Here is a 27,026-nt window from a genome sequence, read left to right as displayed (position 1 = left end):
TGCTTGATGAGATGGTGCCATACGTGTTGACATACTTGAATAACTTACAGTTGAAGTTGGAAGTTTATATACATCTTAGCCAAATACATTTAAACTCAGTTTTTCACAATTACTGACGTTTAATCATAGTAAACATTTGCTGTCTTAGGTCAGATAGGATCACCACTTTATTTTAAGAATGTGAAATGTCATAATAAGAGTAGAGATAATGATTTATTTCAGCTTTTACTTCTTTCATCACATTCCCAGTGGGTCAGAAGTTTACATACACTCAATTAGTATTTGGTAGCATTGCCTTTAAATAGTTTAATTTGAGTCAAGCTTGTGAAGCCTTTCATAATCAGCTTCCCATAACAAGTTGGATGAAGTTTGGCCCATTCCTCCTGACAGAGATGGTGCAACTGAGTCAGGTTTGTAGGCCTCCTTGCTCGCACACGCTTTTTCAGTTCTGTGCACAAGTGTTCTATAGGATTGAGGTCAGGACTTTGTGATGGTCACTCCAATACCTTGACTTTGTTGTCCTTAAGCCATTTTGCCACAACTTTGGAAGTCTGCTTGGGGGTCATTGTCCATTTGGAAGACCCATTTACGACCAAGCTTTAACTTCCTGACTGATGTCTTGAGATGTTGCTTCAATATATCCACTTATATTGTCCTCCCTCATGATCTCATCTATTTTGTGAAGTGCACCAGTCCCCCCAGCAGCAAAGCCCCCCCCCAACATGATGCTGTCACTACTGTGCTTCACGGTTGTGATGGTGTTCTTCGGCTTGCAAGCTTCACCCTTTTTCCGCCAAACATAACGATGGTCATTATGGCCAAACAGTTCTATTTTTGTTTCATCAGACCAGAGAACATTTCTCCAAAAAGTATGATATTTGTCCCCATGTGCAGTTGTCAACCGTAGTCTAGCTTTTTACGGCGGTTTTGGAGCAGTGGCTTCTTCCTTGCTGAGCAGCCTTTCAGGTTAAGCCTTGTTTTACTGTGGATATAGATACTTTTGTACCTGTTTCCTCCAGCATCTTCACAAGGTCCTTTGCTGTTGTTCTGGGATTGATTTGCACTTTTTGCACCAAAGTACATTCATCTCTAGGAAACAGAACGCGTCTTCTTCTTGAGCGGTATGACGGCTGCGTGGTCCCATGGTGTTTATACTTGCGTACTATTGTTTGTACAGATTAACATGGTACCTTCAGGCGGTTGGAAATAGCTCCCGAGGATGAACCAGACTTGTGGAGGTCTTGGCTGATTTCTTTTGATTTTCCCATGATGTCAAACAAAGAGGCACTGAGTTTGAAGGTAGGCCTTGAAATACATCCACAGGTACACCTAAAATTGACTCAAATGATGTCAATTAGCCTATCAGAAGCTTCTAAAGAGATATCATAATTTTCTGGAATTTTAAAGGCACAAGCTGTTTAAAAGGCACAGTCAACTTAGTGAATGTAAACTTTTGACCCACTGGAATTGTGATACAGTGAATTTAGTTTATCTGTCTGTAAACATTTGTTGGAAAAATGACTTGTGTCATGCACAAAGTAGATGTCCTAACTGACTTGCCCAAACTATATTTTATTAACAAGAAATTTGTGGAATGGTTGAAAAACGAGTTTTAATGACTCCAACCTAAGTGTATGTAAACTTTCGACTTCAACTGTATGTAATAAGATCCACATTTTTATATCTAGCCTACTGTTGGCTACTATTTTTTGATAGTTCATTGAATTACGTAATGCTCATCTAAATGTAAGAAAATGCTCATGTGAAATTCTTAAAAATTGTAAATGAATAAGTAAGTAAGTTTATTTGGGTATTGGTTACTCATTGACTCATACTGTATTACCTTTGATTTCAACACTTGAGTCGTTGTTGTACTATGCCAAGATAACACATAAAACTCTTTCATGATTATTTGCTCAACAGTGTCCTTCAGCACAGAGCTAAATCATTTTATTCTCCCCCGAGGGTTGAATCAGTTTGAAGAGTGTATAACACGCTGAAACATAAACTTTTATAGTGCACCATACTACTTAAGTACCCCTTACCAATGACAAATGTCATACAATCTTTCTCTGTCAGAAGTCATTTTTGTAAGGTGATACTCTCAAAAGGGGTACTATGGTATCTCTTATGGATCATCTCTAATTCACACAAAGGACACACATGTAACACAAATGCTCTTCCTCAACTGAAAATGTGTTTCAGCTGCCTTGTCAAGTAAATACTATTATCTTCCATCCACCCCCATATAATATCCAATGGTATTTCCTGCTGAGATGCTTTGACAGTGCTTTTCAGAGTAACCACCTTAAGCTCAGGTCAAAAGTTCGCTATGAACACATTAGGCCTAGGAGTGTATGCTATAGGCCAAGATCTATATGAGGGGTGTATTTCAGACACTGCTGGTACTGCTATAAAAATACTGTAAAGTATCCATTGAATCATATGGATAAGGGATATATAGTAATGCATTTTATTTATAGAATTTATCCATTCAGATACACCTTTTATGCAGATGTAAACAGTAGAACTGATATGACCCCTCGTTTTTGGATCCTATCTTTAGAAACTGTGGTATACATAGACCTACTGGTAAGCTTGGTTTCTAAAGGAAACAACTATAATGTGAGAATGAAATAGCAATGTGCAATTGTGGCCTAAGACTTAAAGCCGTATAAAGCCTTGCACCAGACCAGTCAGCAATCGTGAAGCTGAAGGCTATGGCAAGCACCAAAGACATTAATTGTGCTTGTTGTTTTGGTCGTCTTCGTCATTTGAACTGCTACTTAGATAGATAGAGCTACAACCGGACGTTACTTTTTCGTAGCAGATTAGGAGAATTTAAGCAGCAGGTTAAGATAATTAACTTTATATGCATTTACTCTATAATGTGTTCTCTTGCCTCATATGAGACATAATGACACAGTTATACAAAGTTTATACTTGTGAGTCACCACCTGACGAATTTGAAGTGACTGATAAGTGTTAAATACAATGCATTCAGTGTTGCCCAGACAATATGTTTGAAGGATAGGGATAGAACTAGAACCAAAGACAAAAGGTCCAAAATCAATATAGGCCTACTGTACATTTTTTAACATCTCTGCTTGAACCTCGCTGATGCTTGAAATACAATACAATATCGCCCCTTGTGGAAAAGGTTCACAAAAGGTTTATTTTTTGCCTGTTACGTTAGGTTAAGGTTAGACAAAGGGAGCCAATTACAAAAGTGTTTCCAGGGTTTCCTTTGAATGACGTGGATATTGACAACTCAACTACAACTTTATAGTTTGCTGGCCTATCAAGTGTTCTTGGCTTTCAAGTGGGCGGGCTCTAGTGCTATCACAGGGAGAGGACGGGACCTGGCCGTAGAAGCAAAGCGGAAAGAAAATGGCGGCCGTGGCTGCGGAGCCAGGAGCTGTTGCGGTATCAACAACAACAGCGGGGGACTGTGGTGAGCTCGAACCGGTGCCAGCTGTGCCGGGGGGCAAACTCGACTCCGATGCAACGCAGCAGTACGCGCCAGTAATAGACCTTGTTCACCAACTCAAGGATGGGGATGCAGTTCAGGAATGCAGCCAGGTCCAAATGGAGCTACTGAGCAGGCCAGACCAAGAAGCCGCGGGAAAAGTCCTCGCTGCTTGTGCATTGGATGAACACATCGATACAGGATGTCTCATGGTCGGCTTAGAAAATACCGATAACCATTCTCGCGGGGGCTATGGTTCGAAATACACAATGTCGAGGGCAGAACGCTTGAAACAATTTTTTTCGCCTAATGTTGATCCTGCAAACGAGCTCAGTAAGCACGAGCCCTACGCCTGCCATCAGAATAGCTCCATCTCCGATTCACAGCCATCGGTGGTCTTTTTGCATTCGTTCCCTGCGCATCCTGTGACTACGGAGGCTGGGCTGTCGTTGGCAGAGCCAGCAGAGCCCATAATCAATGACTATCAAAACACAGAATTAACCCAACCTACTATTATCGAGTGTGACTATAGAGCTTTAATTAAACCGTCCCATGAGGCTGAACTGGAGCCCGAATCAGCAGATGATGCTCTTTCTGGTACCGAGTACAAGGCCGAGTCTTTGGGAGATGCCTCTCTTGAACATCCCCAGTCCATAGAACACATCGACTCTCTGCCAGTTCTAGAGACGGAGACACTCATTGGAACACCCATGGAGACTGGATACATTTATGACTTTTCGAGCATCACAAACCAGAACTCTCCGAGTCCCGAGCTTCCTGTAATGGTAGTGGGTCAGGTTGACTCCTCGGCAGAACTTGGGGACTCGTGCTCACGACAGCGGAGTTTGGAAACGAACTTCCACGAGAGCGAGACCGTATTGAATCCCCCTCACCCCATGCCCGTTGCTGATACTGAGGAGGTACAGTCCGAGTCAGTGGACAATCTGATACCTGGTTCTGAAGTTCGAGTATCTCTGGATCACATCATCGACGACGCACTGGTGGTGTCCTTTCGGTTAGGCGAGAAGATCTTCTCTGGGGTTCTGATGGACCTCTCTAAAAGGTATAGTATAATCCTTCTCGGAAATGTCTCTTGTATTTTAGTTTTATACCACATTTGTTTTTCTATGTAACTTCCTAAGACTTTTCTGTCCATTAGTTTACTTCTGGAAACACACCACATCTTTTTGTTTACTACTGACATCCACTGCACATTATGCACATACAAAATTACACAACAATTCACACCTGAAAGATGTGGCTTGTCCACATTCCGACTTGTCAGCTGTCAGTAAAGGACCTTGTTCTTTGCAAACCCCTGCCTCCTGAACTAAACTGATAGTTTTCTACATTTGCCAGGGGTCGAGGGGTCAAGCTACCATGGTGATCTCTAGTTTGACAGCGTATCACAAAAATACAGAGGAACTGCTCTTATCCCCAGTTATGTGGGCAGTGCTTTCGGTTTGTCATTTCAGTTTACAAAACTAAACTTGATGTTTCTATTTACAAAGTCCAGGTATATCAGAGGTCAGCTGGAGAGGATGATCACATGCTCAGTCTGTAGTGTAAGGAGAATGCTGCAGTTGGTAGAGTAGTCATGTAGCACTATGCCACCATCAACAACCTCTCTTTGGATTCTATCTAATGTCCTTGTAATTTGTCACCCGTCTCATCAACACCTTTCCTCCAACCCCCCCTTTATCATCTGCAGGTGTAGATTTTGGGTCATAATTAAACTTGCTGACATGCCTGGGGACTATGTTGAATATCTTCATTATGTTTAGCAAAGATGACATCTGCACACACAATCAACACCTTGTTGTGTTTAGTTTCCCCTCACAAGCTGCTTACAGCTCATTGTGTAGTTGCTCTTCAGGACTTCATATCATTTCAAGGTATTCTTCTGGTGTTATACCATATGCGCTATTAATATAGGTTATCAATACATGGTATAATATGCTATAACTTGGAAGCTACTTTAGTGTAAGTTGCTTTGATAAGAGCCTGAGCAGCAGTGATCCCAAGGACAATGGCCGGTTTATTACAATGACAAGATGGAGGCCACTCAAACTTTACTGCTTCATTTTCTACAGTACTGTAGATAATCAACACCATCCCAGCTCTACAAACAAAAGACTACATTTTTAGATCCTCATTGTTGAGTCTAAGGGATCGGTTTATGGCTTTTGTTTTCCAACAGTCCCCTGAGTGCAGGCCTTGTGCCTGTGATTTGTCAGAGTGTGTTCCATAGCATAGGTCATATGGAATCATTGTTTTTCCTATTGGATGTGTGCTCAAGATGAGAGATGAGTCGCTGTCTTCGGTTCAGACTAACTCGCCTCTAGACATCGACCTGGTCCTAAAATGTCTACTCTACCCGTCCCCTACTTAGGTGTATGCATCTGGAAAGATGGAAGTTAGGACAGGTGGGTGGAATTTCCACCATATTGTTGCTATCAGAGGAAAATAAAATGTTTCTGGACCAGGCCAACCTTTTGCCTAGCTGGTGTTGATTAGGAAGGAAAAGATGGTGATTGTGTGTTAATGAAAGGTGTTGGTTGATAAGGAGGCTGCTGTGAGAAGCTGTGACGCAAATGAAAGACAGTGGTGAGGAAAGGCATGTTTCCCTCTTTCTCTTGGCTGTTTCATTCATTGTGATTAGAGTGAGACACTCGCTAATCCTTAACTCTCCAGTGCAATTTTACAGTTGGTTTTGGCTGTCAGAGGAATCTGCATATTTCTACGATTTCAAGGATGTTTATAAGTAGCAATGGAGGGGCTCATGGCCATATTAATGCAGATATAGATGTAGACTACTTGCTTATGCGCATTTCCATTGGAAAGAACCCATGAGCACCATCATGTGAAATTCACAGGAGTATGTCAAATGAAAGTTAAGTCTATATTTTGGGGAAATGAAGGCATGGTTACATTTTTTTAATTAAATTGTAAATTAGGCATAAGTAAAGGCATATGGAAAAGGGGTCTTAGAAAACATCTACCCGATAAAGTCTTAAGCTATTAAAAATACATCAAAACAAAATGTTGATGTAAAAACCCTGCCAACTAATATCAACACTTATATTTCGTTTTGGAGAAATGGTTTACCTTGTGCAAGTTTAAAAAATATTGGCATTACAAAAAATTCACATTTTTAAGATATTTTGGATAATGAAAGTTCACAGAAGTAACAAATACTGGTAAACCTACCAATTAGTATTTTACTGATATCGATTTTGTTTATGAATTAAGTCATTCAAATTGGTAACGTATTTCTAAAAAAATATGTAACGTAATTACGGCAAATTGATTGGCTACGATAGGAAATCATAATAGTCACAAACCACAGTTGGGTCACCTGCTACTGTCCTCTCTTCCACTAGTATTATAACGGTTTTCTTTCTCCTTCTGTTGTCTGGTGGTCAAACCAAGAGTGTTATAACAGTGAGTCTGGACAACCCCTGCCTCTCCCTTTTTCCTCGCTCTCTGCCCTTCTCTCTTAGTCTCCAGTTAATGTCACCTCTCCCAGCTCTTACTGGCACCTACCCATGAGCCCCTTGTAAACCAGCTTCCTAAGCCATTAAGCACCGATCAACACCGGATGTCCATGGATGTTGAAAAGTAGTTAAATTTTGGTCAGTCCACCCTGACTGTGATGGTAATGTCCACAGACTGACTGGACCAATCATAGACACATGTTTCACAAGTTTGGATAGTACAGTGAGTAGAGATCACAATACAGCACAGTAGAATTACAGTCCAATACAGTAAAGTATAGTATTGTACTCTACTGAACTTTATTGCACTCTACTGAAGCCTACTCTGCTCTTTTGTACTGCAATGTACTCTACTGTGCTCTGCTGTGCTGTGATGTCCATACTTGTTAAACATGAGAATCAGGGTTAATAGTTCAGAAATCTGCATTTTCAAAATGCAGCCCATCAAAAATAATCTGCGTTTTAAACCATATCACCTGCGTTTTATATTGGCAGTCAAGTGTTTTGCTTCAATAGAGTAATCGGGGATGTGCAACTATAGTTTTCCTTCACAGAAAATACATTTGTGCAGAAAATGGCTTCATTTTCATCAGGTAACAAAATAAGTGCAAAGCTATTTGGCTAGCAGTCACAGGTAAATGAGTGTACAATGAAAAAGCAAGTATTTTTTGGGCAAAAACCGATGCATGGCCATTTCTAATGTTTATCATAGAACGAATGTAGCCAGCTACAGTTCCTAATGTTTTGCTTGATATTAATCTTGCATTTTACCAGAGAAAAGTAGGCTACACTGAGAAAAGTACCAGAGAAAAGTAGCTACACATCGGTCAGCGCTGTCTGCTGATAGAATGCCCATTTGTGAATTCTCTTCCAAGTGGAGAAGTGCAACTGAATCAGAGGTGGAGAAGTGCAACTGAAGCTCAAAATGAGTCTGATGCCAAGGAGAAATTACAATATGAAGCATTTTAGATCAGCATTTACAAAACACAGCAAAATAACGTATTAAGAAATAGGCCTATCTTTTTTAGTGCGACCCCTGAGAATAACATTCATATCCATAATTATGCATTTCTGGGTATTACAGATCAGGGACCCATGATGTAATTCATTTACCGGGCGTAAATCCACTTCACTTATAGACATCTTTGAAACGGGTTTGCATAAAATTCTGATGGAGATTTTACCTAAATTCCGTTACCAAAGTTTGCATCTGCATCTATCCACTAAATTTGTTTTTGTAATATTTTCAGTGGAAATTGTTAAGTAGTCCTTGTGCATAGACTTATGGTTCATTAAACTTTGAAATCAATGGTTTTTGTTTGGCATACATTAAAGTGGAAAAAATGGAATCAAAGCATCATTCCGTTAACGTGGAATTGCCCTTATGTAGCCGCCAGAGAAACAATAGATTTTGAATCGCACACATCCCCTCCCATTTAAAGAGATTGAAAGTTTGAATGTAGCCTGTAATTGAGTACAAGCATCCCAAACCTCCACTTTTATTATTATGCCCTCCAAAGGCTGTAGCTTGCCACATTGTCCAGTTGTACTTTTAGCTCTGGACAGTACAAATATTACGTGGCCTGCGTTTTCAGTTTCCATAATTTTATAAAGCCAGACACATTTAACAGTTAGGCTATTGATTACAGTGCATTCTGGAAAGTATTCAGACCCCTTCACCTTTTCCACATTTTATTACATTGTAGCCTTATTCTAAATTGGATGAAATAAAAACACTCAAATCTACACACAATACCCCATAATGACAAAGCAAAAACAGGTTTAGAAATATGCAAAATTATAAAAAATACATACCTTATTTACATAGGAATTTGGACCGTTTGCTATGAGACTCAGTTGAGCTCAGGTGCATCCTATTTCCATTGATCATCCTTGATGTTTCTACAACTTGATTGGAGTCCACCTGTGGTAAATTCAATTGATTGGACATTATTTGGAAAGGCACACACCTGTCTATATAAGGTCCCACAGTTGACAGTGTATGTCAGAGCAAAAACCAAGCCATGAGGTCGAAGGAATTGTCCGTAGAACTCCGAGACAGGAATGTGTCGAGGCACAGATCTGGGGAAGGGTACAAAAAAATTCTGCAGCATTGAAGGTCCCCAAGAACACAGTGGCCTCTATCATTATTAAATGGAAGAAGTTTGGAACCACCAAGACTCTTCCTAGAGCTGGCCACCCGGCCAAACTGAGCAATTGGGGGAGAAGAGCCTTGGTCAGGGAGGTGACCACCAAATCAGGCCTTTATGGTAGAGTGGCAGGACAAAAGCCACTCTTCAGTAAAAGGCACATGACAGCCCGCTTGGAGTTTGCCAAAACACACCTAAGGTACTCTGACCATGAGAAACAAGATTCTCTGGTCTGATGAAACCAAGATTGAGTTCTTTGGCCTGAATGCCAAGCGTCTCGTCTGGAGGAAACCTTGCACCATCCTGTGGGTGTGGGGATGTTTTTCAGTGGCAGCGACTAAGAGACTAGTCAGGATCAAGGGAAAGATGAACGGAGCAAAGTACAGAGAGATCCTTGATAACCTGCTCAGAACCTCAGACTGGGGCGACAATTCACCTTCCAACATGACAACGACCCTAAGCACACAGCCAAGACAATGCAGGAGTGTCTTCGGGGCATGTTTCGGAATGTCCTTGAGTGGCCCTGCCAGAGCCCTGACTGAACGCCGATCAATCTTCTCTGGAGATTCCTGAAAATAGCTGTGCAGCGACTCTCCTCATTCAACCTGACAGAGTTTGAGAGGATCTGCAGAGAATAATGGGAGAAACTTCCCAAGTACATGTGTGCCAAGCTTGTAGCGTCATACCCAAGAACACTCGAGACTGTAATCGCTGTCAAAGGTACTTCAACAAAGTACTGCGTAAAGGGTCTGAATACTTATGTAAATGTGATATTTCAGTTCATTTTCTAAAATATATGTTTAAACATTTATGAAAAAAATAATAATATTTGCCATTACAGTGCCTTGCGAAAGTATTCGGCCCCCTTGAACTTTGCGACCTTTTGCCACATTTCAGGCTTCAAACATAAAGATATAAAACTGTATTTTTTTGTGAAGAATCAACAACAAGTGGGACACAATCATGGATATTGATATATTGGATATTTCAAACTTTTTTAACAAATCAAAAACTGAAAAATTGGGCGTGCAAAATTATTCAGCCCCCTTAAGTTAATACTTTGTAGCGCCACCTTTTGCTGCGATTACAGCTGTAAGTCGCTTGGGGTATGTCTCTATCAGTTTTGCACATCGAGAGACTGACATTTTTTCCCATTCCTCCTTGCAAAACAGCTCGAGCTCAGTGAGGTTGGATAGAGAGCATTTGTGAACAGCAGTTTTCAGTTCTTTCCACAGATTCTCGATTGGATTCATGTCTGGACTTTGACTTGGCCATTCTAACACCTGGATATGTTTATTTTTGAACCATTCCATTGTAGATTTTGCTTTATGTTTTGGATCATTGTCTTGTTGGAAGACAAATCTCCGTCCCAGTCTCAGGTCTTTTGCAGACTCCATCAGGTTTTTTTCCAGAATGGTCCTGTATTTGGCTCCATCCATCTTCCCATCAATTTTAACCATCTTCCCTGTCCCTGCTGAAGAAAAGCAGGCCCAAACCATGATGCTGCCACCACCATGTTTGACAGTGGGGATGGTGTGTTCAGCTGTGTTGCTTTTACGCCAAACATAACGTTTTGCATTGTTGCCAAAAAGTTCAATTTTGGTTTCATCTGACCAGAGCACCTTCTTCCACATGTTTGGTGTGTCTCCCAGGTGGCTTGTGGTAAACTTTAAACAACACTTTTTATGGATATCTTTAAGAAATGGCTTTCTTCTTGCCACTCTTCCATAAAGGCCAGATTTGTGCAATATACGACTGATTGTTGTCCTATGGACAGAGTCTCCCACCTCAGCTGTAGATCTCTGCAGTTCATCCAGAGTGATCATGGGCCTCTTGGCTGCATCTCTGATCAGTCTTCTCCTTGTATGAGCTGAAAGTTTAGAGGGACGGCCAGGTCTTGGTAGATTTGCAGTGGTCTGATACTCCTTCCATTTCAATATTATCGCTTGCACAGTGCTCCTTGGGATGTTTAAAGCTTGGGAAATATTTTTGTATCCAAATCCGGCTTTAAACTTCTTCACAACAGTATCTCGGACCTGCCTGGTGTGTTCCTTGTTCTTCATGATGCTCTCTGCACTTTTAACGGACCTCTGAGACTATCACAGTGCATGTGCATTTATATGGAGACTTGATTACACACAGGTGGATTGTATTTATCATCATTAGTCATTTAGGTCAACATTGGATCATTCAGAGATCCTCACTGAACTTCTGGAGAGAGTTTGCTGCACTGAAAGTAAAGGGGCTGAATAATTTTGCACGCCCAATTTTTCAGTTTTTGATTTGTTAAAAAAGTTTGAAATATCCAATAAATGTTGTTCCACTTCATGATTGTGTCCCACTTGTTGTTGATTCTTCACAAAAAAATACAGTTTTATATCTTTATGTTTGAAGCCTGAAATGTGGCAAAAGGTCGCAAAGTTCAAGGGGGCCGAATACTTTCGCAAGGCACTGTATATGGTATTGTGTGTAGATTTGGGGGGGGGGGGGGGGGGGGGGGGGTATTAAATCAATTTTAGAACAAGTCTGTAACATAACATAAAATGTGGAAAAGGTGAAAGGGTCTGAATACTTCCCAAATGCACTGTATGTCACGTCCTCTGCATCCATTTTGCTCTCACGTGTTCGGAGTTTGTTATAACCAATTTATTAATGTGATTATGATTTGCTATATGTCAGGCCCCATTGGTCATGTGCATGCGATGCATACATGTGTCACAAAAAACGTAAGGGTTGCGGGAATGTTTTTCCTAAACAAATGAGGTATTTTGGTAACAGAACTTTTAAGTAAGAAATGGCAAATTATGTTGCAGCTTCAGCAACACGGACAGCACGATAAACACATGAAGTTTTGTAGTGGTTTACTGCATCAGGGTGGAGCGAGAGAGACACTGGGTGCTAGTCACAGTCGCTCACTGTCTTCTTTTTTTAACAACGCTGCAAGCCCGAGTACAATCAAATCAATTGAGGACTCCCTCTAGTAATTTCTGTCTTCATTATTTAATCAAACAGTGTGCTTAAAGCATCAGACAAGCTCAGTGCATATATTTGATTTGATTAACACACACAGGATGTGTCTACATGTGCAAAAATACATGTTTAAACATTTCAACCAATTGGTTGAAAGAACAGACTGTCGACCAACATTTTTGCTATTGTTGGGGACAGCCCTAAGGTACACAAAGGTAGAAATGTGCAAGATCCTACTTTTGCATATTTGTGTATTTTTCTACACATTGGTTATTTTTGTAATGTGCTCCGCCCCCAAACAAGACCTCATTTAGTTGGTCCGGACCAGACCAAATCTGAAACAATCATAGATGTCTTAGTTTCACAAGTTTGGACGTCACAGTAGAGTTCAGTATAGGGCCCATACCCCAAAAGCATCTTAAGGCAAAGTTCATCGTTATAACCTTCATAAGAGCATCTTTACATTTCAGAGCTGTTTCCCAAAACATCTTTATTGATGTTGCACTTGCTTGACAAATACAAACATTCTTGCTCTTATCCATAGGAATCCGCACTGTGTATGCTAGCTGTTTGATAGAGCGCACATGCGAAGACCAGAGTAGGCACATTTGCTATTTAATGCAACAGTTTGTTACAAAACTATTGGTAGATTTGAAAATGCGATGTAAACACACTGAACTTTAGATTTGTAGTCGGTACATGAAAACTTAAGCAAAAAAAACATTTTGTGTGCTCTACGTCATCACGCACTGATTTTTGGCTGGGTAAATGTGCATATTTTCTAATGTCGCCAGTTGGATGGAAACCTAGCTATTGATCCATTGTTTTGTTCTCCAACGGGGAGGAAGGGTGGTCCAGTAGAGTTAGCATTTGGTCCAGTAGAGTTAGCATTTGGTCCAGTAGAGTTAGCATTTGGTCCGGTAGAGTTAGCATTTGGTCCGGTAGAGTTAGCATTTGGTCCAGTAGAGTTAGCATTTGGTCCAGTAGAGTTAGCATTTGGTCCAGTAGAGTTAGCATGATAAATCTTGTCCTGTATTTGCGCTTGATGCAGCATAGGGACACATTTACCCAAGGCCATCTATCTCTGTATAGCTCTGTCATCTCCCATGTAACATGGGGATTATTTTAGGAGGTGTTCTGGTGGGAAACATAGTTTCTAGGCTGAGATATCATATGCAGTACACGAACTCAACTAGGTCTATGTAGTGGTAGTTGAACCACTTGACATATAGTATCTGGATAATGTTCAGTAGGGTCGGCAGTTTTAAGATTTTGGTTGAGCTGAAGTTGTCAAGGTGTATAGGGGTTCTTCTGGGGGTAAAAAATAAATAAATATATATATGAACCAAAAATAAACAAATCTGAATAAGCCTATAAAACGTTTTTATAGGCTTATATATATATATATATATATATATATATATATATATATATATAAACTTTATATATATATATATATATATTCTGCCATGGTAATAGCCACCGCTGAAACTTTTTATAGGCTTATTCGGGTTTGTTTATTTTTGGGTTCATGGTAGCGTTGAATTTAGATTAGGACTGCTTCATGGGAAGTAAATGATAATATAGGCTATGTCTGGTTTGCTTTGCATGGCCCACATCTCTACACCTCCTGGAATTAAATTTTGAGGAACACTCAGTCAAATAGAGAAAACAAGACAGGCAGCGCAATTCAGATTTTTCTTCACTAATTGGTCTGTTGACCGATCAGATCAGGTCTGAAAAATATCTGATGTGAAAAGATCTGTGATTGGTCAAAAGACCAATTAGTGTAAAAAAATAAATACAATTTAAAAAATCTTAATTGGTCTTAATTTTGCTCTCACGTGTTCGGAGTTTGTTATAACCAATTTATTAATGTGATTATGATTTGCTATATGTCAGGCCCCATTGGTCATGTGCATGCGATGCATACATGTGTCACAAAAAACGTAAGGGTTGCGGGAATGTTTTTCCTAAACAAATGAGGTATTTTGGTAACAGAACTTTTAAGTAAGAAATGGCAAATTATGTTGCAGCTTCAGCAACACGGACAGCACGATAAACACATGAAGTTTTGTAGTGGTTTACTGCATCAGGGTGGAGCGAGAGAGACACTGGGTGCTAGTCACAGTCGCTCACTGTCTTCTTTTTTTAACAACGCTGCAAGCCCGAGTACAATCAAATCAATTGAGGACTCCCTCTAGTAATTTCTGTCTTCATTATTTAATCAAACAGTGTGCTTAAAGCATCAGACAAGCTCAGTGCATATATTTGATTTGATTAACACACACAGGATGTGTCTACATGTGCAAAAATACATGTTTAAACATTTCAACCAATTGGTTGAAAGAACAGACTGTCGACCAACATTTTTGCTATTGTTGGGGACAGCCCTAAGGTACACAAAGGTAGAAATGTGCAAGATCCTACTTTTGCATATTTGTGTATTTTTCTACACATTGGTTATTTTTGTAATGTGCTCCGCCCCCAAACAAGACCTCATTTAGTTGGTCCGGACCAGACCAAATCTGAAACAATCATAGATGTCTTAGTTTCACAAGTTTGGACGTCACAGTAGAGTTCAGTATAGGGCCCATACCCCAAAAGCATCTTAAGGCAAAGTTCATCGTTATAACCTTCATAAGAGCATCTTTACATTTCAGAGCTGTTTCCCAAAACATCTTTATTGATGTTGCACTTGCTTGACAAATACAAACATTCTTGCTCTTATCCATAGGAATCCGCACTGTGTATGCTAGCTGTTTGATAGAGCGCACATGCGAAGACCAGAGTAGGCACATTTGCTATTTAATGCAACAGTTTGTTACAAAACTATTGGTAGATTTGAAAATGCGATGTAAACACACTGAACTTTAGATTTGTAGTCGGTACATGAAAACTTAAGCAAAAAAAACATTTTGTGTGCTCTACGTCATCACGCACTGATTTTTGGCTGGGTAAATGTGCATATTTTCTAATGTCGCCAGTTGGATGGAAACCTAGCTATTGATCCATTGTTTTGTTCTCCAACGGGGAGGAAGGGTGGTCCAGTAGAGTTAGCATTTGGTCCAGTAGAGTTAGCATTTGGTCCAGTAGAGTTAGCATTTGGTCCGGTAGAGTTAGCATTTGGTCCGGTAGAGTTAGCATTTGGTCCAGTAGAGTTAGCATTTGGTCCAGTAGAGTTAGCATTTGGTCCAGTAGAGTTAGCATGATAAATCTTGTCCTGTATTTGCGCTTGATGCAGCATAGGGACACATTTACCCAAGGCCATCTATCTCTGTATAGCTCTGTCATCTCCCATGTAACATGGGGATTATTTTAGGAGGTGTTCTGGTGGGAAACATAGTTTCTAGGCTGAGATATCATATGCAGTACACGAACTCAACTAGGTCTATGTAGTGGTAGTTGAACCACTTGACATATAGTATCTGGATAATGTTCAGTAGGGTCGGCAGTTTTAAGATTTTGGTTGAGCTGAAGTTGTCAAGGTGTATAGGGGTTCTTCTGGGGGTAAAAAATAAATAAATATATATATGAACCAAAAATAAACAAATCTGAATAAGCCTATAAAACGTTTTTATAGGCTTATATATATATATATATATATATATATATAAACTTTATATATATATATATATATATTCTGCCATGGTAATAGCCACCGCTGAAACTTTTTATAGGCTTATTCGGGTTTGTTTATTTTTGGGTTCATGGTAGCGTTGAATTTAGATTAGGACTGCTTCATGGGAAGTAAATGATAATATAGGCTATGTCTGGTTTGCTTTGCATGGCCCACATCTCTACACCTCCTGGAATTAAATTTTGAGGAACACTCAGTCAAATAGAGAAAACAAGACAGGCAGCGCAATTCAGATTTTTCTTCACTAATTGGTCTGTTGACCGATCAGATCAGGTCTGAAAAATATCTGATGTGAAAAGATCTGTGATTGGTCAAAAGACCAATTAGTGTAAAAAAATAAATACAATTTAAAAAATCTTAATTGGTCTTAATTTTGCTCTCACGTGTTCGGAGTTTGTTATAACCAATTTATTAATGTGATTATGATTTGCTATATGTCAGGCCCCATTGGTCATGTGCATGCGATGCATACATGTGTCACAAAAAACGTAAGGGTTGCGGGAATGTTTTTCCTAAACAAATGAGGTATTTTGGTAACAGAACTTTTAAGTAAGAAATGGCAAATTATGTTGCAGCTTCAGCAACACGGACAGCACGATAAACACATGAAGTTTTGTAGTGGTTTACTGCATCAGGGTGGAGCGAGAGAGACACTGGGTGCTAGTCACAGTCGCTCACTGTCTTCTTTTTTTAACAACGCTGCAAGCCCGAGTACAATCAAATCAATTGAGGACTCCCTCTAGTAATTTCTGTCTTCATTATTTAATCAAACAGTGTGCTTAAAGCATCAGACAAGCTCAGTGCATATATTTGATTTGATTAACACACACAGGATGTGTCTACATGTGCAAAAATACATGTTTAAACATTTCAACCAATTGGTTGAAAGAACAGACTGTCGACCAACATTTTTGCTATTGTTGGGGACAGCCCTAAGGTACACAAAGGTAGAAATGTGCAAGATCCTACTTTTGCATATTTGTGTATTTTTCTACACATTGGTTATTTTTGTAATGTGCTCCGCCCCCAAACAAGACCTCATTTAGTTGGTCCGGACCAGACCAAATCTGAAACAATCATAGATGTCTTAGTTTCACAAGTTTGGACGTCACAGTAGAGTTCAGTATAGGGCCCATACCCCAAAAGCATCTTAAGGCAAAGTTCATCGTTATAACCTTCATAAGAGCATCTTTACATTTCAGAGCTGTTTCCCAAAACATCTTTATTGATGTTGCACTTGCTTGACAAATACAAACATTCTTGCTCTTATCCATAGGAATCCGCACTGTGTATGCTAGCTGTTTGATAGAGCGCACATGCGAAGACCAGAGTAGGCACATTTGCTATTTAATGCAACAGTTTGTTACAAAACTATTGGTAGATTTGAAAATGCGATGTAAACACACTGAACTTTAGATTTGTAGTCGGTACATGAAAACTTAAGCAAAAAAACATTTTGTGTGCTCTACGTCATCACGCACTGATTTTTGGCTGGGTAAATGTGCATATTTTCTAATGTCGCCAGTTGGATGGAAACCTAGCTATTGATCCATTGTTTTGTTCTCCAACGGGGAGGAAGGGTGGTCCAGTAGAGTTAGCATTTGGTCCAGTAGAGTTAGCATTTGGTCCAGTAGAGTTAGCATTTGGTCCGGTAGAGTTAGCATTTGGTCCGGTAGAGTTAGCATTTGGTCCAGTAGAGTTAGCATTTGGTCCAGTAGAGTTAGCATTTGGTCCAGTAGAGTTAGCATGATAAATCTTGTCCTGTATTTGCGCTTGATGCAGCATAGGGACACATTTACCCAAGGCCATCTATCTCTGTATAGCTCTGTCATCTCCCATGTAACATGGGGATTATTTTAGGAGGTGTTCTGGTGGGAAACATAGTTTCTAGGCTGAGATATCATATGCAGTACACGAACTCAACTAGGTCTATGTAGTGGTAGTTGAACCACTTGACATATAGTATCTGGATAATGTTCAGTAGGGTCGGCAGTTTTAAGATTTTGGTTGAGCTGAAGTTGTCAAGGTGTATAGGGGTTCTTCTGGGGGTAAAAAATAAATAAATATATATATGAACCAAAAATAAACAAATCTGAATAAGCCTATAAAACGTTTTTATAGGCTTATATATATATATAAACTTTATATATATATATATATATATATTCTGCCATGGTAATAGCCACCGCTGAAACTTTTTATAGGCTTATTCGGGTTTGTTTATTTTTGGGTTCATGGTAGCGTTGAATTTAGATTAGGACTGCTTCATGGGAAGTAAATGATAATATAGGCTATGTCTGGTTTGCTTTGCATGGCCCACATCTCTACACCTCCTGGAATTAAATTTTGAGGAACACTCAGTCAAATAGAGAAAACAAGACAGGCAGCGCAATTCAGATTTTTCTTCACTAATTGGTCTGTTGACCGATCAGATCAGGTCTGAAAAATATCTGATGTGAAAAGATCTGTGATTGGTCAAAAGACCAATTAGTGTAAAAAAATAAATACAATTTAAAAAATCTTAATTGGTCTTCCTGTATCAACGCAGCCCAATAGATGTTGAAATGTGTGGCAGTTTCAACCCAAGAGTCATTCTGATCCCAAATGCATACGGTAGGGTTTAACAAACACAGTCATGGAGTTTCTGCTGCCACCTTCACTTGTGTCTGCCGTATTAAAACATTAGTGAATTAAGTTGGAGGGTGAGCATTAATATTGTAAACAAGGATAGTTTTTTTCCTTTGTTTGTAGGGCCTTGTGCACTCTAGTTAGCTATGGTGATGTTGTGTTTTAAGCCGTGGGAGCTTCTTTGATCTTTTGCAACACTAATTTAATATTTCTTCTTTGAATGTTCAGGATTTAATTGATTTAGATTGATTTCCTAAATGTACAATGTAGGCCTAAATGAGAAACATCTTGAATTAGCATGACATCTTTAACGAATACAAGACAAAAAACAAGTTTAGAGTTGAGTTTTTATAGTTATCCACAGTTTCTAAATCCTCAAATTCTCTCTTCTCAGGTTTGGACCCTATGGAATTCCAATCACTGTGTTCCCAAGGAGAGAATACAAGGATAAACCTGAATCTATGCAGCTAAAGACAGAACCATTCCAGCCAGAGAAGGTGGAAATGCCAGTCCAGGAAAACCCTGACAGCCAAGTTGTCGCAATCCCCGAACCAAACCCTGACCCCCAGCCTAAGCCTAACCCATGGACTACAAAACCTCCGCCACTGTTTCAGGAGGGAGCCCCTTACCCTCCGCCATTGTTCATCAGGGACACCTACAACCAGTCGTTACCTCAGCCGCCCCCCCGCAAGATCAAGCGGCCCAAGCGCAGGCTGTATCGCGAGGAGCCCACCTCTATTATGAACGCCATCAAGTTGCGGCCTCGCCAGGTGCTCTGTGACAAGTGCAAGGGGACTGTCATGACTGTGGACAAGAGGGAGCCACGTAGAGGCCCTGTGTCGGACTCTAGGGGCGAGGACGCCAAGCGGAGACGCAACGACAGTGCAGCTACTGTCAGCAAGCGGCCACGTAATGACTCTCGCTCTGAGGAGAAGCGCCATGCTGCTGAGGCGTCCAAACGGCAGGCCTCAGGGATTCGAGTCTCCTCTTCCTCTTCTCTGGGCCAGGTGAAGGCCGGAGCTGGAGGGAACAGGGTTCTGAGGACAACAGCCACCACAACAACATCACCGGTCAACAGCAGCTCCAGAGTCCAGCTCAATGCCAAGAAAGTGCTACAGAGCAAAAATGTTGATCACTCCAAGGCAAGGGAGGTGCTGAAACTGGCCAAGGCGCAGAAGAGGCAGAGAGAGACTACAGTGGTCACTGGCAGCAGTGGCAACGCCAAGACGATGACGAGGGCCGCTGCCCTGCAGGAGGCCCACGCCCACCAGAAGGTCCACTTCACCCGGCGGCTGCAGCAGATCAGCGGGGTGGGACCAAGCAACGCCACCCCTCTGCCACCCAGGATGCGCATCAAGCCCCAAAGGTACCGTAATGAAGAGAATGACTCTTCTACATGTAAGCCGCCTTGCCTCGAGAAAGTGCCGGGAAGTGGCCGTTTGTCCCCTCCAAAGCCAGGCGCGCCCCGCTGCACCTCCACGCGCTCCTCCTCCTCCTCCTGCTCCACAGGCGAGGCCACTGCTGCTGAAAACCAGGGTCTAGATAAAGGGCCAGAACCTGAGCTCAGTCCTCAGACCCAATCCCAGACCCAAGTGGAACCCCTCACAGCCACGGAGCACAGCAACCCCAAGGTGGAGCCAGAGGAGCAGGGGGGGCGGGAGGAGAGGCGGGAGACGCGCGGCAGCAAGGCTGGCAACCTTGTGGTGTACATGACCCTTAACCCCAGCCAGCCTGACTCCTCTAATACCTCCATGTGCAGCGTTGATAGTGCAGATGACTTAAAGTCTTCAAACTCAGAGTGTAGCTCCACCGAGACCTTTGACTTTCCCCCTCCCGGTGATTTGCACTCGCCCCCCGCCCCCGGCACATCCTCAGCAGTCACTGACCCCTCGCCAGCACCTACGGAAGAGAAAACCCCTCGTAAATCTCAGAAAGTGTTTTCCAAAAATGTGTCTAAGTGTGTCTCTCTGGACGGCAGGAGCATTTGCGTAGGGGACATCGTTTGGGCCAAAATATATGGTTTTCCTTGGTGGCCAGCCCGCGTCTTAGGCATCCAGATCAGCCGCAAAGATAATGGGCTCTTAGTCAGGCAGGAGGCCCGTGTCGCCTGGTTCGGTTCACCCACCACCTCCTTCCTGGCACTTGCACAGGTCGCCCCCTTTCTAGAAAGCTTCCAGTCACGCTTCGACAAGAAGAGAAAGGGCTTGTACCGTAAAGCCATCACAGAGGCAGCCAAGGCTGCCAAGCAGCTCACTCCTGAGGTTCGCGCCTTGCTTACGCAATTCGAGACGTGAGGTGGTGTGCTTTGGGGAAAAGGAAAGGTAGGCAAACATGCCCCCCCCCCCCCTTCCACTCCTAGTCACCTACCATGTTCCTTCACCTTCCTGGGAGAAAGAAACTAAATATTTCAGGCCAGACAACCAGGACTCCTCTTTTTTTTTCTATGATCAAAAAGGGACTGAATGGGTTGGGGTTATACACACTACTGCATATATAAAAATGGCAGCGTTTATTTTATTTTATCATCCTTCTCAAATTTCACTTATTTATCCAAACTGGTGGAAATCTGGTCATTTCATTTAACATTTTTTTTTACAGAATGGTTGGTGATGGAAATATTCACCTTATCTTGAGGCCTTTAAGTTTCACTCTATGTGCAAAGAAGCTTATGTCATGTTCTAACACCATGGTTCATAGGTTTGCTTGATTGGCTGCCAATTGTCAAAATCTTAAGAGACAAAAAGTGTAGTTCTTTCAGTCTATGCAACAAGCGGTTCAGTTTCAGGTACTGTGAACGGAAAGTTACAGGATCTGAGCAGCAGTAAATATGATGTATCTGTGCTGGTTGAAGACATGTACTGTAGCTGTGATGTGACGAGGAAGTGGACCCTGGTGGATTTGAAGAGCGAGCAGTTATAGGGGCTTAGGTACCTGCTGTATCTCAGACACAGTCAGAGCTGACTGGCTGTGGGAACTGGCTGCCGGGCCGGTAAGCTCTTGATCACCGTGTGGCACACTGCCAGCCAGGGCTTTCCAAACAGTTGAGCTGGGCTTGTGAGGATGTGCCTGTAAGCCAAAGTCACCTCAAGTGCCGGTGAGAGGAGGATGGTGCCCTGTTTCTAATCCTCTCTGAAAACAGAGATGGTTGCAGGGCAGTAGATACTGTACTGAGAGCGTGCCCGCTCAACCGGGCAGTGGGCACATCCACCCCCCTCATACCTGTCCAGTCCCCTTGGGCCACCTCACCTCTCCCCCGTTCTCTCTCCTCATCTGACTCTGTCCTGTCTGTAGTCTCTATACCTTGTGCTCCTCAGTTAACCAAGACTGTTTTATTACTCTCTGGTCTTCCTATCTAGCTCCGTGATTTTGCATGCTGTTATACATAGAATGATGCCCAATTTGTTTTAAAATCACTGATTTGAATTGTCTGCACATCGGGACATTTTAAACAAAGATGTTTGTTGATGGAGCAACGGCGTACTATGAAAATGATAGAACCAACTAGCATTGACAGAGGGAAGCCATTTTAGTTACTCCTGTCATATACGTGTGGTATGGCACGTTACAGGGATGAACTATTTTTGCTGTTATTTTCTACAACTTTTACTATGGGTTTGCCATGTCGTGTTGACTTGTACTAAGTAGTTCAGTGATTTCTCAGAGTTCTCAGTGTTCAGCTGTTACTCAACCCTGTTTGAGTTGGAATGTGTTTGACTTTATTTGGTGCTCCTGAACTCAACCTTCTATCACTTCACTGCTTGGCTAATCTCATACGACTGCAAATCCTGATTTTATGTATTATGTACAGTACAATCTGTATCAAATTATTTTTAGTGGATTTTTATGATGAATAATGGAAAAAAGCCTTTTTTGTTTGGCTGAAGTTGGGGGAGGGTTGTGAGGAAAGGTTACCTCACCAGTTCTGATCTCTACCAGTTCTGTTCACTTCAGATTTGACCATTTCATTACCAATGACAAATGACATTTCCTAAAGATGTTTCTTCATTTACCTGCCTACATACCTATCCACTCTGACTAAATATTAAGGGACATACAGTAAGACCAACATCGCCTCACCTTTGCCCTTTTGGCCCCGAACAGGTAGAGATCAGAGGCTTATTGCTCGGTAGAGTACACTGACCTGACCATTGTTACAAGCAGAGACAAAGTGTATAATGACGGGTTGGCTCTGTTTCTTCTATTTCGGACATCATCTGTTTGCAGATCAGAGAATGCTGTATAGGGGAAAAAGCTGTTGGAAAAAGTAACAGTTGAAGAACACTTGTGTAAATGTTTTTCTGATGTTTTTAAAAAGTATTATAAATAAAATGTCAACTTCAAGAATCTTACCTAGTTGTCTTCATTTTAGTGCTCCTACTTCCATTAACACCTACAAATCCAATGCCATTTATAAGGCTTCAGTTTCACCTTGAAACAAGCTGGAATAAAAACATTGGTCATTTGGAATTTGAGATATTTCTATTGTCCCCCTCGTACTAAAATGGGGGCATTTTAAGTTGACAATGACCATGCCTTTTAAATTGTGGCTTGTGGTCTTATAATAGCTACCGTTAACTGCAAATGTTTGTGGGGCTTTTATGAAATAGCAGACCTGTAGAAAACTACTTGCCAGTCAAGCCCCTGTTTACCACTTGAGGCTATTGGTACATTAACAATAATGAGAGGAAATGCCTGAATGTTGAGATTTTTGGGGGGAGTAAAATCATTCCTTTTATTGAACAGATTTTCTTACCTGCAAACAGATCTAGGACATTGACATCATATGCTAATAGAAGCCATTGTTCAATGGCTGTCAGTCAGTGTATCTGAAGCAATGCATCTTTGAATGGCATTGTAGAATTTAACATTTAGGGGGAGTTTGATGGTTCTGTCCTCTAATTGTTTGTAAATGAAATAGTACTGAGAAGTAATGTTTTGGTTTGAAATACAAATGAAAAGGCTACTTACCTTCCTAATATTGAGTTGCACCCCCGTTTGCCCTAAGATCAGCCTCAATCTGTCAGGGAATGGACTACAAGGTGTTGAAAGCATTCCATAGGGATGCTGGCCCAATGATTCCCACAGTTGTCAAGTTGGCTGGATATCCTTTGGGTGGTAAGACCATTCTTGATACACACAGGAAACTGTTGAGCGTGAAAAACCCAGCACTGTTGCAGTTCTTGATACATGCAAACCGGTGCGCCCGGCATCTACTATCGTACCCCATTCGAAGGCACTTAAATATTTTGTCTTTCCTATTCACCCTCTAAATGGCACAAATCCATCTTTAACCTGTCTCCTCTCCTTTATCTACAGTGATTGAAGTGGATTAAACCGGTAACATCAATAAGAGATATTTGCGTTCACTTGGTCAGTCTGGCATGGAAAGGGCAGGTGTTCCTAATGTTTTGTACACTGTGTATATATCCATGTTCGGGAGCAGCATACACATAACCGCCGTTGCAACATGAACAATGCACCGTTAGATTCATTCCTGATTTCACTCAAGATCACTGGAGGCCCCTTGAAATGTTTTGTGTTGTTGGCTAACTAATGTGCACTGACCTACAGCCTTTTATTCAATGAACATTTTAGTATTCGTAGGAGTGCCCTTCCTGACATGTACCATAGCGCTGGCGTTTTCAATGTCTCCGTGCTTTGATGAAAAAGCTTTTTTTAATGGCATGCACTAAAACCTATTGAATCTGCTTTGTTGAAGCCAAATACAGAAAGAGCATGCCCTCTGATTTGGATGAAAAGATCCCTGATGTGTTCATGTCTCTCTCTGTCTTCTCTTCCAGTGCTACAACGCTGAAGGGCTGCTGATGGGTCCTTTACACTGCCAGACGGAAGGACATGTCCAGAATTGGAGACGTCATCGATATAATTATTTTTATTTAAGTATCGGAAGAAGGAACATTTCTATATTTATAATGAATTGCAGACCTACTCCACCTCTGGGCCTGTCCATCATGCTGAATACCATTTGATTTCTTTGAGCAGGCGTCCATGTCCACAAGCATGTGACCTTAGTTTGAGTGAGGACATCTGCAGAGTAGACGAGCACTCTGACCATTATAGATATCTATTACATTTGTATTACATACATGTTGACAGGACACAGGATTTTGCAGGGTTTTTAGTATGTTGATCAGTGATCTTTGAAATGCAAAGACAAAAAAATGAATAAAAACAATACTATGTAAAACATTTATATTAATGCAATAAAGATTGCATGTGCTATGCTATTACAGTGCATTTGCAGAAGGCTGTGCTTTGTTGTGTTGAAGCAGTCTTGAAAAAGAATACTGGTGTCTCAAGCCCCGTTTATACCTGGTGCTAACATGCCTAACATGCGTGTCCTGATCCTGTCCACAGTCTGATTGTGCCCACATTTGAAGTGAAGTGATTGTGATCAGATCTTCCTGACCACCTCAGGAGGTAGTCAGGGACACGTATCTGGATTATCAAACATTTTAAATCGTCCCTCTTGACTCAAGGCAATATTTGTTTTATTTCTCCCCAAATTCGTGGTATCCAATTGGTAGTTACAGTCTTGTCCCATTGCTGCAACTCCCGTATGGATTTGGAAGAGGCAAACCAGGATCTCTAATGGCACAGCTAGCACTGCGATGCAGTGCCTTAGTCCACAGCGCCACTCGGGAGACCCAGCAATATTTGTGTTAACATAAAATAAAAATTAGCATTAATACGCTGAATTATACCTTTTTTGAGAAAGGTGATTGGGAGGATTAGAACCTGTGACCTTCTGGTCCCTTGCCACATCCATTGCACCAGCAGGGGGATGGTACTAGCCCAGTCTTGCCACATATTTAAAGCTGTTCAGCCAGAAAGTTAGTAGATTAGAAATGTAATAAGTTGAAAATGTTGGTTACATTTTTAAAAAGAAGTCGCAACTCAGATTCGAACTAGCAACCTTGCGGGTCGCAACCAATGATATATATATACACACACGTACGTGTATTTTTCTTAATGTCTACATTTGTTTAATTCTATTAGACACCTTAATGCATACTTTCAAATTATATGTGAGCTGAACATACAAATAAAAAAAATAGAAACATTTAAAGTACTTATATCCACACTACAACAACAACATACTTAAATCAATGTAATTTTGTCCTTGAAAACAACAAAGTAATTGAAATACTGTAGAATTACATTCATTACTATTGAGGATTGCTTCTTCTGAGTTCCAATATGGCCGACCAGTGGGTTCTAAGCCTCTCATCCACCAATACATAGCATCAGCAATCTAACGTTCATATACATCATTTGTTGCAACCCGCATTTAACGCCCTCCATCCTACCTCCAAAGGCCTTTTTTTCTGTTGCTCTCACCTGTAACTCCAACCACTGATATTCTAAGTTTTGCCCAATGAGCATTAGGCCTAGATTAAAACAGATCAAGCGATAGCTGACACCTGCATAACTGATGGCGGTGTCGAAGGTGTAACTGCGTTGGAGCTGTCAAATCGGTGAAAGATCAGCTATGTGGATGTAGGAGGATCACCATCAGTTATTTTGATCGTCGACACGGTCTAAAAATGTGGGCCCAATCAGAATGTGGACGATATCAGCACCAGGTATAAACGGGGATTCAGTCTCTCCCGACCTTATACCAACTCCTGTTGTCCCACAGTAAGCTACCCACTGAGCTACAAGCAGCCTTAAAGAACAGGAGTTAGCTGAACAACTCCAAATGTCTAGACTGTTCCAGGGGAGATGCAGTACTTGGTGTGTAATCTACAATTGACTGGCAGATACAGAAAATCAAAGATATCACGCTCCCCCAGTCAGGGTCCTCCTGTAGGGCTCTATTCAATCGGCTTCACTGAAGCGTAAGAAATGTAAAGGTAATATCCTTATGAGCCGACATTATGCAGCGTTTAACGCGAATGCAGTCTCCACTAACGCGGGAACATTGCCTTTAAATTTCAATCACGCTAACGCTGAAGCCCCCTTCATCCAGCACAGATTTTTTTGATGACATGACATTTTATGTGCAAATTTAAGCGTACATGTCATTTTCCTTGCCAGATGTCCCTATTCAGTCACTCTCTAGGGTTAAAACCACAATATTCCTCCCTGACTTTCCTCCTCACTTCAAGACAAGCAGAGCCAGTTGACTGGACCGATTTTGAGGTCACAGGCTGGATTGGGGATTCCCAAAGGGAAACAAACACATGGTCAAGTCAGTCAGCAGCTGAAGAGAGCCACAGTGACTGAATCAGCTGTGGCTCATCTCTCGCCATCTCGTGTACATGTATGCGTTTTGATACAATCTATTAATGTCTTGACTTAGACTGGTGGATGTTGGAAATCCTGTTTTGTAATTACTGTATATCTCCTAAAATCAGTAAATCTGCTTTTTGCCTTTGTACTTGGTGTGTTTTTCTATATTGTACTGTAATTCACCATTTGACACCAATATGCATATCCTCAATATATAAACCAATGAAAAAGGCCTACACAGAGTAGTTCATCTTTTCAACATAATTTAACAACTACACTCTGGCCCTGTACACACCGAGGTTGTACAACTGATGTACAACCCATTTGACAAAAAGGTGTGATACCACAGATATTCTTCAGAAGTTGTCAAATGTGTTGTACATCAGTATAACCTGAGTGTTTATGGGGCCAATGAC

The 27,026-nt window shown here is 41.3% G+C and overlaps 1 protein-coding gene across 3 annotated transcripts; it reads left to right on the top strand.

The window, feature by feature from the left end:
• The first annotated feature begins 3,340 nt into the window (after positions 1-3,340).
• On the top strand, positions 3,341-26,758 carry pwwp2a (PWWP domain containing 2A). 3 transcript variants are annotated; one of them, XM_090192814.1, is made up of 3 exons: positions 3,341-4,532; positions 18,749-19,720; positions 24,156-26,758. In XM_090192814.1, the coding sequence occupies exons 1-3, from the start codon at positions 3,391-3,393 to the stop codon at positions 24,178-24,180; spliced, it is 2,139 nt and encodes a 712-aa protein (XP_090048940.1). In that variant the 5' UTR covers positions 3,341-3,390; the 3' UTR covers positions 24,181-26,758. The 3 variants fall into 3 exon arrangements, with proteins under 3 accessions (XP_090048940.1, XP_021479881.3, XP_021479880.3); XM_021624206.3 differs by having other exon boundaries at positions 18,749-20,675; XM_021624205.3 differs by lacking the exon at positions 24,156-26,758 and having other exon boundaries at positions 3,359-4,532; positions 18,749-22,695.
• The last annotated feature ends 268 nt before the right edge of the window (positions 26,759-27,026 follow it).

Source organism: Oncorhynchus mykiss, chromosome 12 (assembly GCF_057628025.1).
Source record: "Oncorhynchus mykiss isolate SJ-2025 chromosome 12, ASM5762802v1, whole genome shotgun sequence".
NCBI lineage: Eukaryota > Metazoa > Chordata > Actinopteri > Salmoniformes > Salmonidae > Oncorhynchus > Oncorhynchus mykiss.
Note: the sequence above shows the minus strand (reverse complement) of the source record. Positions and strands in the feature narration are given on the sequence as shown.

Coding starts and splice junctions, on each gene's coding strand:
- pwwp2a (XM_021624206.3), top strand. CDS start 3,391: ATGGCGGCCGTGGCTGCGGAGCCAGGAGCTGTTGCGGTATCAACAACA. Junction 4,533..18,748: donor CTGATGGACCTCTCTAAAAG/GTATAGTATAAT, acceptor CTCTCTTCTCAG/GTTTGGACCCTATGGAATTC.